At 45.4% G+C, this 17,919-nt stretch overlaps 1 protein-coding gene across 1 annotated transcript in view; it reads left to right on the plus strand.

The window, feature by feature from the left end:
• Positions 1 to 17,919, plus strand: part of LOC115467334 (pre-mRNA-processing factor 17-like) — a 143,500-nt gene that overhangs the window by 52,817 nt on the left and 72,764 nt on the right. Inside the window, exons 2-3 of the mRNA XM_030199205.1 lie at positions 5,365 to 5,451; positions 16,411 to 16,540. Coding sequence (XP_030055065.1) covers positions 5,365 to 5,451; positions 16,411 to 16,540 — 217 coding nt within the window. The remainder of the gene's footprint in view (positions 1 to 5,364; positions 5,452 to 16,410; positions 16,541 to 17,919) is intronic.

Consider the following 17,919-nt stretch of genomic DNA (forward strand, 5'->3'; position numbering starts at 1 on the left):
TCATCTTTCCTTAGTCATCTGTGGTATAAGCTATAAACAGGATTAAGAAGTATTTTTTGGAAGTCCTTAAGGTTGACTCCCTTTATGAACAGGTCTTTTTATGTTCATTCTGCTGAGAGCTTAGAGGTGGAAGTGAAGCTTTAGACATGATTTTTCTATAGAAATCTCCATCTACTATCACAACTATAGCAACTTTGATTGTGACTTTGCCCTTGAACTGGATAAGAAATTGGGTTCAATTATTGTGTGATCTCCACTCTCCCTTTCATCTCTAAAGTCACTGAAAAATTGTTGATAGCCGATTTAGCTCTTACCTAAATACCATTAATGGCAAATGGGTTTCCGTGCACATTACAGTACTAAAACTACTTGCACTTTCTGATTTCATCCACTTGAATTTTGATAGAGGTCATGATGTTCCCCTCCTTTCACTTGATTTGTCTGCCACTCTATTCTCCTTCACCATCTTGCAGATCATCACATATCTGGAGCAGTTTTTGACTGGTTTACAGATAAAGCATTCAGGATACACTGATAGGGTACTGTTTCTGCTCCCTTTCCTTAGGGATCCATCCTAGGCCTTATCTTATTTAACGTTTAGTTTCTCCTTTTAGCATTACTGATTTGATGTCCAGCGTACAGCGTTGCGTACGTTTAGTAGCGTTATAGAAATAAGTAGTAGTAGTAGTAAGAACTACACTTGAGATACCAAGAGAAGAGAGGTGGGAGAGTAACAAGGAGTGATTGACAAGGTCAAAAGCTGCACTGAGATTAAGTGAGATAGCCAAAACAATTTTATGCCGATCCAAGGTAGCTATGGATTTCACTAAGTAATGTTGACATGTTGGTTTCTGAAGCCTGATTACCTAGGGTGTAAAGTAAAGATCTTATCTGTGTAGGAAGTGAGCTGATGAAACACAACCTTTTCCAGGACTTTGGACATGAAAGATACATTTGAAACTGGGTGGTAATAGTAAATAGTAACATAGTAGATGACGGCAGAAAAAGACCTGCACGGTCCATCCAGTCTGCCCAAGAAGATAAATTCATATGTGCTACTTTTTTATTTGTACTGTCCTCTTCAGGGCACAGACCGTATAAGTCTGGCCAGCCCTATCCCCGCCTCCCAACCACCAACCCTTCCCAACCACCAGCTCTGGCACAGACCCTATAAGTCTGCCCAGCACTATCCCCGCCACCCAACCACCAGCCCTGCCTCCCACCACTGGCTCTGGCACAGACCCTATAAGTCTGCCCAGCTCTATCCCCGCCTCCCGACCACCAGCCCCAGCATAGACCGTATAAGTCTGCCCAGCACTAGCCCCGCCTCCCAACCACCAGCCCCGGCACAGACCGTATAAGTCTGCCCAGCACTAGCCCTGCCTCCCAACCACCAACCCCGGTACAGACCATATAAGTCTGCCCAGCACTAGTCCCGCCTCCCAACCACCAGCCCCGGTACAGACCGTATAAGTCTGCCCAGCACTAGCCCCGCCTCCCAACCACCAGCTCTGCCACCCATTCTAGGCTAAGCTCCGGAGGATCCCTTCCTTCTGCACAGGATTCCTTTATGTTTATCCCAGTAGGGGCAGGATTTGGCTTTTTCAAAACTGGGCAGGAAACTTGCCAGAGGATAGATTGAGATTAATGATAGGGAGAAAGACCTAAAGTAGGCATTTTTTTACCATGATGGTGAGATAGGGTCTTGAGCACAAAAGGTTAATCTCATTGAAGAAAGAGTTTTTTATTCAGTGAAAATAGGATTTGAGTGTGGAAAGATGACCAAGTAGCAGAACCAGCACAAGACAATGGAAGGGAGGATATTACATCAGGAGAAGTTGAAGGTAGTGAAAGGAAGGAATTTGGAAGAATGAAGAAGGTGGAGCAGGTCCTTGAGGCCAAGAAAATGTGTCAACACACAGAAATTTGCCATCATTTTGGTTGCCACAAACTTTCCAAGCACATCTGGATAGGTTGCCTATATGCAAAACATCTTATGAACTGCAGAGGAAGCTCTCTTTGGCACAATCCAAATACAGCGGGTATTAGCAGTAAATCTGAGAGGGTAAAATCATACTTCACATACCCTAGCTTGAGGTTCATGACAATTGTCGTGGAATACGCAAAGCAAATCCATTTAGAGACATTGCACCCCCTTCCCCCCCCCCCCCCCCCCCCCCCCACTACCAGGATCTGGTGCTAGAGTTAAGATATTGAAATATACTGTGAGCATGTTCACAAGTTCAGCAGTTTTGGCACGAAGTATTAAATGTATAACTTATTGCATCTCTCTCTGACTCTCAAATACCCCAGGTTCCCAAGCTTAGCTGTTCTTCTTTTGAAACCCTAACTAAAAAGAAATGTATGAAAATCATATTAGCATAGAAGACTAATCTTGAGAGACTGGTAGGTAACAGAAACAGATCTCTCTAGTGCGTGATATAATCTGATCTCATCTACAATATCTTATTGCCACAGGAAAGATGTGAGAACATAGACTAACTTGAAGTGCCCTGTGGTATAAATAGTGCTGGGCAGACTTATACGGTCTGTGCCTGAGCCGGTGGTTGGGAGGCGGGGCTGGTGGTTGGGAGGCGGGGATAGTGCTGGGCAGACTTATACGGTCTATGCCCTGAAAAAGACAGGTACAAATCAAGGTAAGGTATACACAAAAAGTAGCACATATGAGTTTATCTTGTTGGGCAGACTGGATGGACCATGCAGGGCTTTTTCTGCCATCATCTACTATGTTACTATGTATGTAAATGCATAATGAATCTGGTTTTGGAGGGTTATATCACGCACTAGAGAGATCTGCTTCTGTTACCTACCAGTCTCTCAAGATTAGGCGTCCTATGCTAGTTACATAGTAGATGACGGCAGAAAAAGACCTGCACGGTCCATCCAGTCTGCCCAACAAGATAACTCATATTTGCTACTTTTTGTGTATACCCTACTTTGATTTGTACCTGTGCTCTTCAGGGCACAGACCATATAAGTCTGCCCAGCACCATCCCCGCCTCCCAACTACCAGCCCCGCCTCCCAACCACCGGCTCTGGCACAGACCGTATAAGTCTGCCCAGCACCATCCCCGCCTCCCAACTACCGGCCCCGCCTCCCAACCACCGGCTCTGGCACAGACCGTATAAGTCTGCCCAGCACTATCCCCGCCTCCCAACCACCAGCCCTGCCTCCCAACCACCGGCTCTGGCACAGACCGTACAAGTCTGCCCAGCACTATCCCCGCCTCCCAACCACCAGTCCCGCTTCCCACTACCGGCTCTGGCACAGACCGTATAAGTCTGCCCAGCACTATCCCGCCTCCCAACCACCAGCCCCGCCTCCCGATCTTGACTAAGCTCCTGAGGATCCATTCCTTCGGCACAGGATTCCTTTATGCTTATCCCACGCATGTTTGAATTCTGTTACCGTTTCATTTCCACCACCTCCCGTGGGAGGGCATTCCAAGCATCCACTACTCTCTCTGTGAAAAAATACTTCCTGACATTTTTCTTGAGTCTGCCCCCCTTCAATCTCATATCATGCCTTCTAATTCTACCGCCTTCCCATCTCCAGAAAAGGTTCGTTTGCGGATTAATACCTTTCAAATATTTGAACGTCTGTATCATATCACCCCTGTTTCTCCTTTCCTCCAGGGTATACATGTTCAGGTCCGCAAGTCTCTCCTCATACGTCTTGTAACGCAAATCCCATACCATTCTCGTAGCTTTTCTTTGCACCGTTGTGGGGGTGTGATTATAAGAGGACAAGTTACAAAGGAGAAACAGAGTTTAATTGCATAGGTAAATGTTATATTAAATGAAAACAGATTTTCTGTAGAAGTCCATCTAGAAAATAGCTTGGCTATTGTGTTTCTCAATAAAACACTTTAAATGGGAAGGAGTTCTGGTGATCCACTGTGTACCTCTGGTTTCTTACTGACTGTGGTAGCTGATATATTTCCTGCCAGGACTGCAGTGTAGGTGGTATAAGAGAGTGGCATTGAAGAAAGAGTTTCAGAACGTAATACTTGTGCCACAGAACAGCTTTGTAAGGTGGTGGTTTACAAAATCCCTGATTTAAAGGAACGCCTGTTTTTCTGAGCTGATAGTGGGCTGCTGGGTTACAGCTTCTGACTATTTACGTTTCTAGTTTACCACCTCAGTATCAGGCTCTGTTTGGTCACTAAATCCATTTCTTTCCTGTAGAAAAGGCTGTATTTGATGACTACAGGCAAACTGACCCCGTTGGTTCCTTTGTGGCATGCAGTTTGTTTTTTTGTGCATTCATCAGCTTGGATCCTCAGGACATTAGCCTAGAATGGGTGGCAGAGCTGGTGGTTGGGAGGCGGGGTTGGTGGTTGGGAGGCGGGGATAGTGCTGGGCAGACTTATACGGTCTGTGCCAGAGCCGGTGGTGGGTGGCAGGGATAGTGCTGGGCAGACTTATACGGTCTGTGCCAGAGCCGGTGGTGGGTGGCAGGGATAGTGCTGGGCAGACTTATACGGTCTGTGCCAGAGCTGGTGGTGGGAGGCGGGACTGGTAGTTGGGAGGCGAGGATAGTGCTGGGCAGACTTATATAGTCTGTGCCAGAGCTGGTGGTGGGAGGCGGGGTTGGTGGTTGGGAGGCAGGGATAGTGCTGGGCAGACTTATACGGTCTGTGCACCGAAGAGGACAGTACAAATAAAAAAGTAGCACATATGAATTTATCTTCTTGGGCAGACTGGATGGACCGTGCAGGTCTTTTTCTGCCGTCATCTACTATGTTACTATGTTTTTCTTATAGTAATAAACATAATTTTTATTTACCATTTTGACCTATAGCTCAAAAGTATTTTCAATTAAAAATTAAAAAAGTGATGAAGCTTAATTTCTGCTGCTTGGACTGATGGGTCAATGTTCAGCCTGGGGTGGTTAGATTTTTTTTTTTTTTTTTTTTGTTTTAATGCTGCCTGCCTTGGGTGAATTACACCCAGATTTCCAGTGCCAGCAACTCCCAGAGTTATCCAGGTACTGCCTGGTATTTATTGCCAGTGGGTGGATAGCTCACCAGGCAAGTTAGGACCACTTTCACATTTCAAAAAGGACAGAGGGGAATAACCTGCACAGAGCAGGAATTACAAGCCCTAACCACCTTTACTGGTGATGGGCCACTTTGGTCTTTCTCTGCCGTCATTTACTATGCAAGGTAAATGAATGCAGCTGTGGTGCCTGTGGCTTGGGATGTCATGGTCAGAATGGGCTTGTAGCCAGCTTTCTCGGCTGGTACCAGTGCTGGTCGGTGCCTCTGAGGGTGAAGTTCAGTTGTATCTCATTTAGAAAGGCAGAGTGCTCTGTTCACATCACTTCTCTTTGCATTTCAGGAAGATGTGGAGACGGGGACTCACCTGGACCCATCGCTGAAGGAGGTGAATTACAATCCCACCTACGACACCATGTTTGCACCAGAGGTAAGAAAGCAACAAGCCCATGCCGCACGTGTGTCCTGCCCAAACTTGCTTTCACAGGTTTCGTTTTCCCTTTGGGGTAAAAGTACGTCTTGTATCCAAGAAATGTACAGTTCAACACTGCACAAGCAGATTGACCTAACAGTTTTTGCAGGGGTTTGTTTATTTAATTATTCATGTTTAAACCTCTAATTTTGGTGATCTTTTGTGAGTGGTTTGTAATTTTAACAGCTTGGATGTTTGTCATGTAATTGTGTTGGTGGATGTATTAATGAAATCAAATCTTAGTGTTTATAATTAAGCGGGAAAAAAATTGCTTATGATCCTGCTAGACTATTCCAGATGAGTGGGTTATACTCCGCAAGTAGCAGATGAAGTCAGAGAAGACCGAGTTTTCAACCTTATGGTATTGTGATCACAGGTTTAAGGAGTGGTGCATCTCTGGAACTTGGCAGTTTTCTCTGGTGGTGGAATGATCTTTCTCCTTAGGCTTGGCTTCCTGGGGTACAGTTTATGATCTGTGCCTCCCCCCCTCCCAGGTCGATCAGCCTGCAGCCCCTTGTCCTGATGGAGTGTGTGGCTGGTTGCCCAGGGCTCTGTTTTATGCCGTACCACGATTCTGGTGTCCTGTTTCACAATTTATTATATTTTCCTGTTTAGATGCTACTTCCAACCTATCCAGTACCCGCCCCAAAAGCATTTAATATGTATTTAACTTTATTTCATTTATTCTAGGGCTATAACTCCCGACTACACATGTTATAATGTCTTTGTTAAAATACATTTTCTTGCCTTTTGTTGAAATCGGTGTTTCCTTTCACTGGCTTGTTGGCTGGAAAAATAGTTCGTTTTTCTCTCTATTTTTACTATCACTTCTATAGTAATTTTCAGGGGCTTTTCCCTGGGACATACTATACTTTTCTTATATACCAGTGTCACGCTATAACTATTGGGTTTGATATCGATGCCTGGGGCTTACATCCATCGAAGGTGACCCTTCAATGGATGACGGTATCGCAAATTATTAGATTTTAAGCAGAACCCCATTCTATTTTCGGAATGGCCTGCATTCACTGAATTGGACTATTGCCCATATAGAAGTTACCGGTACAGATGCGCGCTGGGGATATACAGAGACGTCTAAAATCCTTTAGTTGCAAATTCTAGACAGGTTGACTGGGGCCCTATATTTTTGTTTTCTTCTAGACGAATATTTAAGCATCTATTGGGGGTTAGTGACAAAATGGCGAGTGTATTCCCATATATGGCGAGTGTATTCCCATATTTCTAACCGGCGAAAACCAATTAGATCGCTGCCCTTTAATTTTAGAGAACTTATTTTCGCTGTTCGCTAAAATCTTTTTTTGGAGTTTTTGCTTCCCCCACTTTTGGGGTTTTCAATATGGCGAGTGTTATCCCATATCAAATTCATGGCGAGTGTTATCCCATATCAAATTCATGGCGAGTGTTATCCCATATCAAATTCATGGCGAGTGTTATCCCATGTGCGATCCAAGGCGAGTGTTATCCCATGGTCAATTTCTATAGAAGCATACTCTGGAGGGCAGTATTTTTAGAGTAGGATATATATAGTAAGTGACACAACTGACTCTTGCACTATTCTCATGTTCATGGCTATCATTTCTTTGTTAATATAACCTGCGGCAAAAGCATTGAGCTTTCCGCCAATTAGTAATTTCTGTTCTAGGTTCCGCCACTGGGACGCTCTTGAAGACGCGTGAGTATAAAGGTGTTTTCTATACGCATGATGCATGTTTTCCTTTGAATGATCTTCCTTTGCACGTTTTTATATATATATATTTATAGAGGTACCTATTATAATTCTTTGAACTAGGATCCAACTTGAGATTTAATTTGCCATTTTACACTGCACACCTCCACCTATGTGGATTGCTTTCCCCTTATTCCTAATTCCATTATGTCCACTCAGTCCTCCACTAGCCCCCTGGAAAGAGTTCTCAACTTTTTCCCCACTGATAAAAAAGAACTTTCCCGTTTATGTCAGACCTGGCATACCGTTTGGTCCGCCAAAGACCCGGGACTGGAATGGCCAACAAAGGGCTCATTTGATCAGGGCAAGCTCCAAGCCTTGGTCTGCTATAATGAATCCAACAAAACAGGAAAATCTAGGGAGAAGCATTTAGCTGCTATTAATAAATTTATACTTATTGCACAACACCAGCATGACAGAGCCCTAACGAAGTCTGATTGCGATCAAGCCCCTTACCAAGAGGCAATAACACCTACTGCCCCACCACCTTATGATGCTGCAGGTACTACCAAGCTTCTACCATGTGCAGTGGGATATACACCAATACCCCCAGGATATTGTGATAAACCTCAGCTACAAATTTCTCAGGGATCTCAGACACAAATCCCCTTATCTCAGGCATCTCAGACAGTGATACCCTCGCTGCCTGCGGTATCTCCTGCTCCTATAAGATTTGACCCACCTACTACCGTACACATTGCCGGTGTAGTTGATCTATCTCTTCCCTCATCACAAAAAGACCCAATTCCAATATCTCAGGGGTCAGTACAAACCCAGACGCCCTTAACCCCTTCAACAATCCCAGTGGCCACGACCACTGCCCAATTACCCACTGTTACCTCTACTCCAACGATGCAAGCAACAACCCAGACGCTAACCCCACCACCACCTCATGTATATCGTTCTATTGGAGGCTATGAGATTGAGATACCCCCACCCATTATTGAGCAATATCCTTGTGTCCCGAACCCATCGGTTCCGGTCACCGTCCAGCACCCTGCCATCAATCAAATTGATGTGGCTGCCCAGACCTCCATTTATCCTGGGCTAGGATCAGGATTGACCTCACACATGACCACCCAAACTTCTACCTACCCATATATGGGGCACACAACTCAGACATCACCTCCACCACTACATTTGGACTCTTCTGTCCAAACTGGTCCCTTGCCTGCTGAATCCCTACAGTCTATTCTGTCCCAATTACGACAGATGGGTTTCATTCCATGTAGTCCTGCCACACAGACACGGACTATTTGTCAGGAACTCTATGATCGGGGTTTCATTAAAACTCCCCCAGCTCCGAAAGACTCTTCCATACCCACTCTAGAACCTGAGTGTTCTACTCCTCCTGGATGGGATCAATTGGGTGCACGCCCCAAGGGCAAAATTCCCCAATTAGCAGAGGATCTGGCTCTTCTCCGCCGTCCTCTCATACTTCCAGCCAAACCAGGTACCGGGGGTCTACCAAAAGTAATATCTTCTCCATTAGAAGAAGCCTGGGAAGTACTAAAACAACAACTTCCAAGTAAATCTGATTTGCAGGATATTCGAAACGAACCTCCCCCAGTACTAAGTTTCTCCTCCTCGAGGGAAGGAGATTCTTCTCACCTTGACCTACCCAAGCCCTTTCCCCTTGACACGCCAGTCCCTTCAGGTGCAGGCCGTCTGCCGTCACCCGGCCTCACCTTAGCCACTATAGGAGATGATCTCGTATACGTTTCAGAAGGACTTCGTTCCCTACGTAAGTCCATGTCAGCACTCCCTGACACTAGTGCATCCGCTACACCAAAATCCGAAATACCCCAGATACCCCAACAGCATGATGTTATTTCTTATCATACTAGACAGCGTCACCCTCACAGTTATCTTACTGATGAGGGATCTAGCCGCTGCCTTGCAGTCATTAACAGTCCCCGTCACCCTACAGGTCTGAATATCAGTGCAGAACCTATCTTATCTAGTCTGCCTAGCACACCTGCCCAATATGTGGCATTACATGAGAACTCATGGCATTATGTTCAACCATGGGTTGATGACCTTGCAGGATGGTCTGAGGCGCTCCAGCCCCAGTCCGCCCTCTTCCCGCGTGAAGGATCCTTACGGTCTGACAAGCTTTCACTTGTAAGAGATCTTATTTATGACCACCCCGACCCCCATTGGGATCAGAAAACAACCCTCTATCTAATCCAAGGTCTTCAGGTTTGGAAAAAGTATGCGAATCAGTTTCCCCCAACCGCCTCGATTGATCTCCTTAAATCAGTGAAACTTTTTCCCCTGCTGAATAAAATGTCAGGAGGTGTCCCTCATACGGAATACACCCCACTTTCAGCTGTTGAATTAAATAGCCTCATACTACAGCTCCCGGATATTGCACAGGGAGGTAACCGATGGTTGAAGAAATTACAGGACATTACTCTGGGGACTACTCTATCAGTTGGCGATATGAAAGCGCTCCTGGGCAGAACCCCACACGCTAGTGTCACTGACATATTCACTCAATCGGGATATGCAAAGTTTGTAACAGATACCCAGTATGACGGCAACCCTTTGACAGAAATTCAGACCAAAGTATTTCAGGAAATCCGGACCATGTATCCGACCCTTAAAGACTTTTCAGTTATCACTTCCCAAAGATGGGAAATGGATTCAGAACCTATTGAGGCTTATTTACTGAGACTCCAAGACCTATATAAAGAAGAGACAGAGGAAAAATTCGACTCTGATAATGCCCTCCCAGTATTTTACCATTTACTTAAGGGTACCTTACCTACAGAGATTAGAAATAAGCTGGAAAACACAGTGGGTCTCCAATTAGAAAAATGGCCTAAAATTCGTGAACATATCCTACATCATTGTAGGAGGCTTATTAAAAGCAAACAAGATGAAGAGCAAAATCGCAAAACAATACGTACTAATCTAGACGTATTGCAGACTGAAGACCTTAAAGATAAAAAAACCTCTAAGAACTCTGACCCTAATAGCAATACTCCTGAGACCTCTCCCCCTGTTATTGTTATGTATGCTGATCAACGCTATGACAATAACGGCCGAAATCAAGGCCCACGGCCCTACCACCCAGACCGTAGAACTGATTACCCAGAAGAACGGGGTCGACGCTCTCTACCCCAGCGAGGTCCCCCAAGGGGCCCTCTTGGGGATACTAGGCGACAACGAGACTATCGTTCCCGGCCTAGCCCTGATCGCTATCCTGATGTGCTCTGTTATCGCTGCCAACAATACGGTCATTATGCTGCTGAATGTCTTCAGACACAGCCATATAGATTTAGAAAACCGCAGGTCCGTCAAAATCCCCCAGAATGCCAGTCATTCCCTTTGTGGAACCCGGATCAACGCCGTCCGCAGTGACCACTGATCTAGGGATCAATATTACCCACCCCATAATGACTAGGCGTTACCCCGAACCCGATTTGATTTTGTTGCTCTCAGTTACTTATACTACTCAGCTCCTCATTTAGTAGCCTGAAACCATTTCTCTGTATATGTATTGGTGTGATGTTTCTATTTCTATTACAGGTGACATGTTTTTATTTTATATTTCTCCTGGTTTAATTTCAAGTGTATATTTATGGTACCATACAGATGACCTAACTGAGTCAGCAAGTTATTTAGTTGTTTCTATGCATACCTTCCCTGGGGAGTCCTTATCAACTGCAGGGATGAGCGATCCCCAGAGGATATTCATTTATGTCTATTTTTATATATATACCTGAACTGACTTATTTATGCCATTTTACTTTATACGAGATCCCTTTTAAATAAAAGCTGTATATTGCTCATTGTTAAAATGTTTTCTGCTTTAACTGTTGCGCTGTATAAATTGATGTGACATTCACTTCTTTAATTTTTTTTTTATTAATATAAAGCCTTCATTTTTGAAATCTCTCTATGATATATGTGACATCTGAAAGCTTTTCATTATTTCCTTGTCTAAGAAAGAAGAAATATTTAATAACCATTATCTGTTATATGAAATAAATACCTTTAGTCCCCCGTGGGAAAGAGTCAGAAAGAGGTCTATAAGATGGGGGATTAAAACAGCTCTGTCCATCCATTCTTTGGCAACGCAATACCATAGGGTCCCCATTTGGGTGGAATTAGAGGCCCCTCAGGAGAAGTGAGAAGTGTATACCTGCTGCTGCTCCCCCAACTCCCCCCTGCCCCCCCCCCCCCCCCCCCCCCCCCCAAGTTCCTAAAATCATTTTATTTGGTTTTCTGGTTTTTGATAGTTTTTCAGGGAAGTTGATTCTGTGCTGGCCAGTTTGGGAAGGGGGTAAGTGCTAGGTGGGAGAGGATTTGTCTTGGCTTCTTGTAGTGAACAGGAATGTCAGGGCCACAGTGATAGAGCTTCAGCTCCTGTGAGTGCCACAGGTGTTGAAAGCACTTTTCCTTTTGCCACCGTCACTGGTATCCTCATCTGAGGAGGCAAACGCAGTGAAGTTATGTTGGACCCATGGCTGTGCTCAATCTGGAAAATCTTTCACTGGTGGGATTGGTGGCCTTTTTAGTTCTGGTTATGTGTCTCTAGCTGAGCCAAGATGGCAGTGTGACCCCAAGGTTACAAGCTGATGAGACAGGGAGGATGAGAGTGTTATCCACAGAAATAGAGAATGGGGGAAGAGAAGAGGTTGGTTTAGGAGGAAAGATAGGAAGCTCAGTCTTGGTCATGTTTAGTTTCAGATGGCGGTGAGACATCCAGGCTGCAATGTCAGACAGGCAGGCTAATACTTTGGCCTGGATTCCTGCTGAGATTTCTGGTTGTCATCAGTGTAAAGATGATACTGAAAACCATGGGATGAGATCAGAGCACCAAGGGAAGAAATGTCTGTGTTTTGGAAGGGCAGTGAGGGTTCCGAGCAGGGGCGTAGCTACATGGGGTCACGGGGGCCTGGGCCCCTATAGATTTGGCACTGGACTCGCCCTGCCGATGACCCTCTCGACACCCCCCCTCCCGCCGCCATCCCGCCGTCGCCTACCTTTGCTGGCGGAGGACCCCAACCCCCGCCAGCCGAGGTCCTCTTCTTCCTGCGTTCTGTTTCTGAGTCTGACGTCCGGCACCTTGTACATGCGGGACATCAGACTCACAGAAACAGAACGAAGCCTTGCAGATTGCAAGGCTTCGTTCTGTTTCTGTTCTGTTTCTGAGTCTGACGTCCTGCCAGACTCAGAAACAGAACGAAGGAAGAAGAGGACCTTGGCTGGCAGGGGTTGGGGTCCTCCGCCAGCAAAGGACGGCGGGGGAGGGTTGGCGGTGGGAGGGAGGGTCGAGAGGGTCGTCGGCAAGGGTGGGGGGGGGGTCAAAGTTGGTGGGGGTGGCAGTGGCACTGGGGGGGGGGGGGCTAAAAATGTGCCCCCTCACCTTGGGCTCTGGACCTCCCTCCCGCCGAAGTCTGGCTACGCCCCTGGTCCCGAGTAGGCAGTTAGACTTCCTGCCAACGCTGTAGGCTTTGGACAGTAGGTTGATCTGTAAGCTGGGACTCTAAGGTTCCCTCCCCGCCCCCCCCAAAATCACTAACTGCCAGGCAAAGAGCCCACAGGCTCACCAGACTTAAACACTGCCATCATGATACACTGCTCAGAATTATTCAGTTGGTAGATCGGTGTGGTAATTCTCTAAGGCTGTCCCCCTGTTCTCTCTGTAAGGAAGGCACTAAGATAGCAGATGAGTAGAAAAAGCCCAATTTCACCCATCAGTCTTCCCAGTTAATTCTGTGTACGTTGCAGGGATTTGTCCCGGGTATCAGCCAGTGTTCCTTTACTTAGCATCCAGTGCAGATAAGCAGTGCAGCCACCCTCAGAACAGGTGCTGGTAACTTGTTAATTCTGCTCTGGTGGCACTTTCACTCCTGTATTCTGACTGCGCCTTCCTGGAAACTGGCTCCCTCAGTTTGAGCTCATTGATGGCTCTTTCTAGGATCCCTCAGGGAGCGAGCAGTTCATTTCCTCTGTCTTCAGCTTCCTTTGGGTGAGATTATCCAGGCACTTAAGATGAAATATGTTTTATGCTGATGATATACAGTTATAGCTTCTTCGGGGCCAGAAACTAGCAGATTGCATAATAAGTTTAGATCAAAGAGACTCGGAGAATGATAAAATTAAAACTGACAAAATCTGTGCAGAATCTCAGAAGCTGTATCATTTTTCGATAGGTGAGCAGAAATCAGCTTCAGGAGCTGTCCATCTGTAATCCCTGTTTCCCGATTACTCTCATAACATAGAATATGATGGCAGATAAACCATATGGCCAAACCATTGTGCATATCCATACAGTCTGCTAATCTCCCCTATCGCTTCCCCTCCCTTAGAGATCCTGTGTACGTGTCCCAGGCTTCATCTCCACTACCTCCACCAGGAGGCTGTTCCAAGCATTCACCACCCTTTCCATGAAGAGCTATTTCCTCAGGTTACTTCTGAGTCTGTCCCCTTTCACCTTCATCCTATGCCCCTTCAATTGAAAGAGACTCGTGTCCTGTGAATTTATGCCACATAAGTATTTAAATGTCTCATATCTCCCCTCTCCTGCCTTTCTTCCAAACTATACATATTGAGATCTTTGTCTGTCCCCATATATTTTATGATAAAGGTTATGGACTATTTTAGTAGCCACCCTCTGCACCGCCTCCATCCTATTTGTATCTCCAGAATTGTACGCAGTATTCTGAATGAGGTCCCACCAGAGTCTTATACAGAGGCATCAAAGGCGGTAGAACGAGAGGACATGAAATGAGATTGAAGGGGGGCAGACTCAGGAAAGATGTCAGGAAGTATTTTTTCACGGAGAGGGTGGTGGACGCTTGGAATGCCCTCCCGCGGGAGGTGGTGGCGATGAAAACAGTAACGGAATTCAAACATGCGTGGGATATGCATAAAGGAATCCTGTGCAGAAGGAATGGATCCTCAGAAGCTTAGCTACAATTGGGTGGCAGAGCAGGTGGGGGGAAGAGGGGTTGGTGGTTGGGAGGCGAGGATAGGGGAGGGCAGACTTTTATACGGTCTGTGCCAGAGCCATGATGGAAGGCGGGACAGGTGGTTGGGAGGCAGGAAAAACTGCTGGGCAGACTTGTACGGTCTGTGCCCTGAGAAAGACAGGTACAAATCAAGGTAAGGTATACACATGAGTTTATCTTGAGCAGACTGGATGGACCGTGCAGGTCTTTTTCTGCCGTCATCATCTACTATCATCACCTCCTTTTTCCTACTGGCCATTCCTCTCTCCCTAAGCACCCAAGCATCCTTCTAGCTTTCACCGTCATCTTTTCTACCTGTTTTGCCACTGTAAAAGCATCTGATCTGATCAGCCCCAAGTCTCTTCTTTCATGCACCCAAGTACTTTATCCTCAAGCTCTCACTGTAATGCATTTAAATGTACGTATGTATTTGTTCAGTTTCATCAGACATTTTCAATTAGCCCATATGTGTAGACTGCATAATAATGAAATCTAAAACATTAATTTAAGTACATTATACGAAACGTAGTAAAAACACACAGCTTTCCAGCCTGAAATATCCCGTGTTCTAATTATGAGCAGAACACAGACCTTAATCAGTATTCAGGCTGATTCTGTAGCTTTGGCTTTTGTTTGCATGTTCATTTTTAAATGAGGCTTTTTGATCTTTTCACTTTTGACAAATACATAGTAACATAGTAGATGATGGCAGAAAAAAACCTGCATGGTCCATCCAGTCTGCCCACCAAGATAAACTCATATGTGCTACTTTTTTGTGTATACCTTACCTTGATTTGTATCTGTCATTTTCAGGGCACAGACCGTATAAGTCTGCCCCGCCTCCCATCACCAGTTCTGGCACAGACCATATAAGTCTTCCCAGCACTATCCCTGCCTCCCAACCACCAGCCCTGCCTCCCACCACCGGCTCTGCCACCCAATCTCAGCTAAGCTTCTGAGGATCCATTCCCTCGGAACAGGATTCGTTTATGTTTATCCCATGCATATTTGAATTCCGTTACCGTTTTCCTCTCCACCACCTCCCACGGGATGGCATTCAACGTATCCACTACCCTCTCCGTGAAAAAATACTTTCTGACATTTTTCTTGAGTCTGCCCCCCTTCAATCTCATTTCATGTCCTCTCGTTCTACCTCCTTCCCATCTCCGGAAAAGGTTCGTTTGCGAATTAATACCTTTCAAATATTTGAACGTCTGTATCATATCACCCTTGTTTCTCCTTTCCTCCAGGGTATACATGTTCAGGTCAATAAGTCTCTCCTCATACGTCTTGTAACACAAATCCCATACCATCCTCGTAGCTTTTCTTTGCACCGCTTCAATTCTTTTTACATCCTTAGCAAGATACGGCCTCCAAAACTGAACACAATACTCCAGGTGGGGCCTCACCAACGACTTATACAGGGGCATTAAAACCTCTTTTCTTCTGCTGGTCACACCTCTCTCTATACAGCCTAGCAACCTTCTACTTACGGCCACCGCCTTGTCACACTGTTTAGTCGCCTTCAGATCCTCAGATACTATCACCCCAAGATCCCTCTCCCCTTCGGTACCTATCAGACTTTCACCACCTAACACATACTTATCTTTGTTTTTTTTTATTGAGTTTATTTCTGAATATTTTCTCTTTTAGTACTTGAATTATATTGTAAAGTCATCGTGTCTTACTGGAAATTCAAATAAAAAGATGTGGGCATATTCCAATTGTGTATAAAACTCCAAATTTGGTTCTGCTTGAGTCAGGGAGTTGGCTTTGATTAGTGCATTTAATACAGATGAGGATCCCCTGTGTGAGAAAAGCTTTTTTTGTTTTACAGTTCAAAGTGAATGTTTGTTTCCACAGTGTTCTTATGCATTTGTTTGATATCTGCAAATTGCAAGTTGCATTTTTTAATGCTTTCTTATCTGCATGTGAAGTATGTAACCTATTCTCATAATCTTGAATAAAAAGTAATACAGAAATGAATTCAGTAAAAGTTTGAGCCTGAATACCTTATGAAGTGGCTAGAATACCTTGAAGGGTAGCATGCCGTCTTTCTTTCCTTCCTTCCTTCCTTAGCTCAGGAAGTCGGCAGATGAGTCCGTTTGGCAAAAGGGCCTCAGCCTGGAACAGATCTCTTGCTATGTAGTAGAAAAGCTCCTTTTCCCATTTATCTCACAATGTTCTTACATGTTGTTTCAGTTTGGGCCAGTGAATCCTTTCCGAACGCAGCAGATGGCAGCTCCTAGGAACATGCTGTCAGGATATGCTGAGCCCACTCACATCAACGACTTCATGTTTGAGCAGCAGAGACGAACCTTCGCCACCTACGGTGAGACTCTTCCTGTACTGTCAGAGCTTGGCCCGGTGCCACGTCTTGGCCTAATTGCATCTCTGGAACTTTAAGCTACACCTTGATAGCTCTTCTCAAGCTTGCAAGTAATTCCCCCGTTACTGAAGGGCAACCCCGTTTGCACACCTTTCATCTCCAGCAGCATTTTACCCTCCGTGTTCAGTGAAATGAAGTGAACGTAGCATGTGATGTTCTTTGGTCTTCCACAATATTTCCAAACCCAAAGTGGATACCAAACCCTTATTTAAACTACTTCAGAAGTAGTTGTGAAGTAGCTTAAATAAGGGTTTGCTATCAGTCATATTATCCACTTTGGGTTTGGAGGTTTTGACTTTTATATACGTGGGCAGTGAGTCTACTTCCATAATATTTCCCAGAACCTCTGGAAGCAACCACAAATTCATCCCATGCAGGACTGGATTTATACATGTCAGCCTGATGTCAGTGTGAGGCACTATTCTGGGCATGGCTGCTTTCAGGGGCTCAGGGAGTTAATGCCAGGCAGACTTTTGCAGTCTGTTCCCTGAAAATGGCAAGGACAAATCAAGGTCAAGTATGCATATGTAGTATCACATCATACCTTGTGCTATGAGTGTATGTTGTGGGGGCAACTGGATGGACCGTATGGGTCTTTATCTGCCGACATCCTACTTTGATTTGATAGTCTCTGCTTGCATAATGGTGGGTGAAGTACTACTACTACTACTACTATTTAGCATTTCTATAGCGCTACAAGGCATACGCAGCGCTGCACAAACATAGAAGAAAGACAGTCCCTGCTCAAAGAGCTTACAATCTAATAGACAAAAAATAAATAAAGTAAGCAAATCAAATCAATTAATGTGAATGGGAAGGAAGAGAGGAGGGTAGGTGGAGGCGAGTGGTTACGAGTCAAAAGCAATGTTAAAGAGGTGGGCTTTCACTCTAGATTTAAAGGTGGCCAAGGATGGGGCAAGACGTAGGGGCTCAGGAAGTTTATTCCAGGCGTAGGGTGCAGCGAGACAGAAGGTGCGAAGTCTGGAGTTGGCAGTAGTGGAGAAGGGAACAGATAAGAAGGATTTATCCATGGAGTGGAGTGCACGGGAAGGGGTGTAGGGAAGGACGAGTGTGGAGAGATACTGGGGAGCAGCAGAGTGAGTACATTTATAGGTTAGTAGAAGAAGTTTGAACAGGATGCGAAAACGGATAGGGAGCCAGTGAAGGGTCTTGAGGAGAGGGGTAGTATGAGTAAAGCGACCCTGGCGGAAGATGAGATGGGCAGCAGAGTTTTGAACCGACTGGAGAGGGGAGAGGTGACTAAGTGGGAGGCCAGCAAGAAGCAGATTGCAGTAGTCTAAACGAGAGGTGACAAGGGTGTG

The sequence above is a fragment of the Microcaecilia unicolor genome, chromosome 3 (genome assembly GCF_901765095.1).
Source record: "Microcaecilia unicolor chromosome 3, aMicUni1.1, whole genome shotgun sequence".
Lineage (NCBI taxonomy): Eukaryota > Metazoa > Chordata > Amphibia > Gymnophiona > Siphonopidae > Microcaecilia > Microcaecilia unicolor.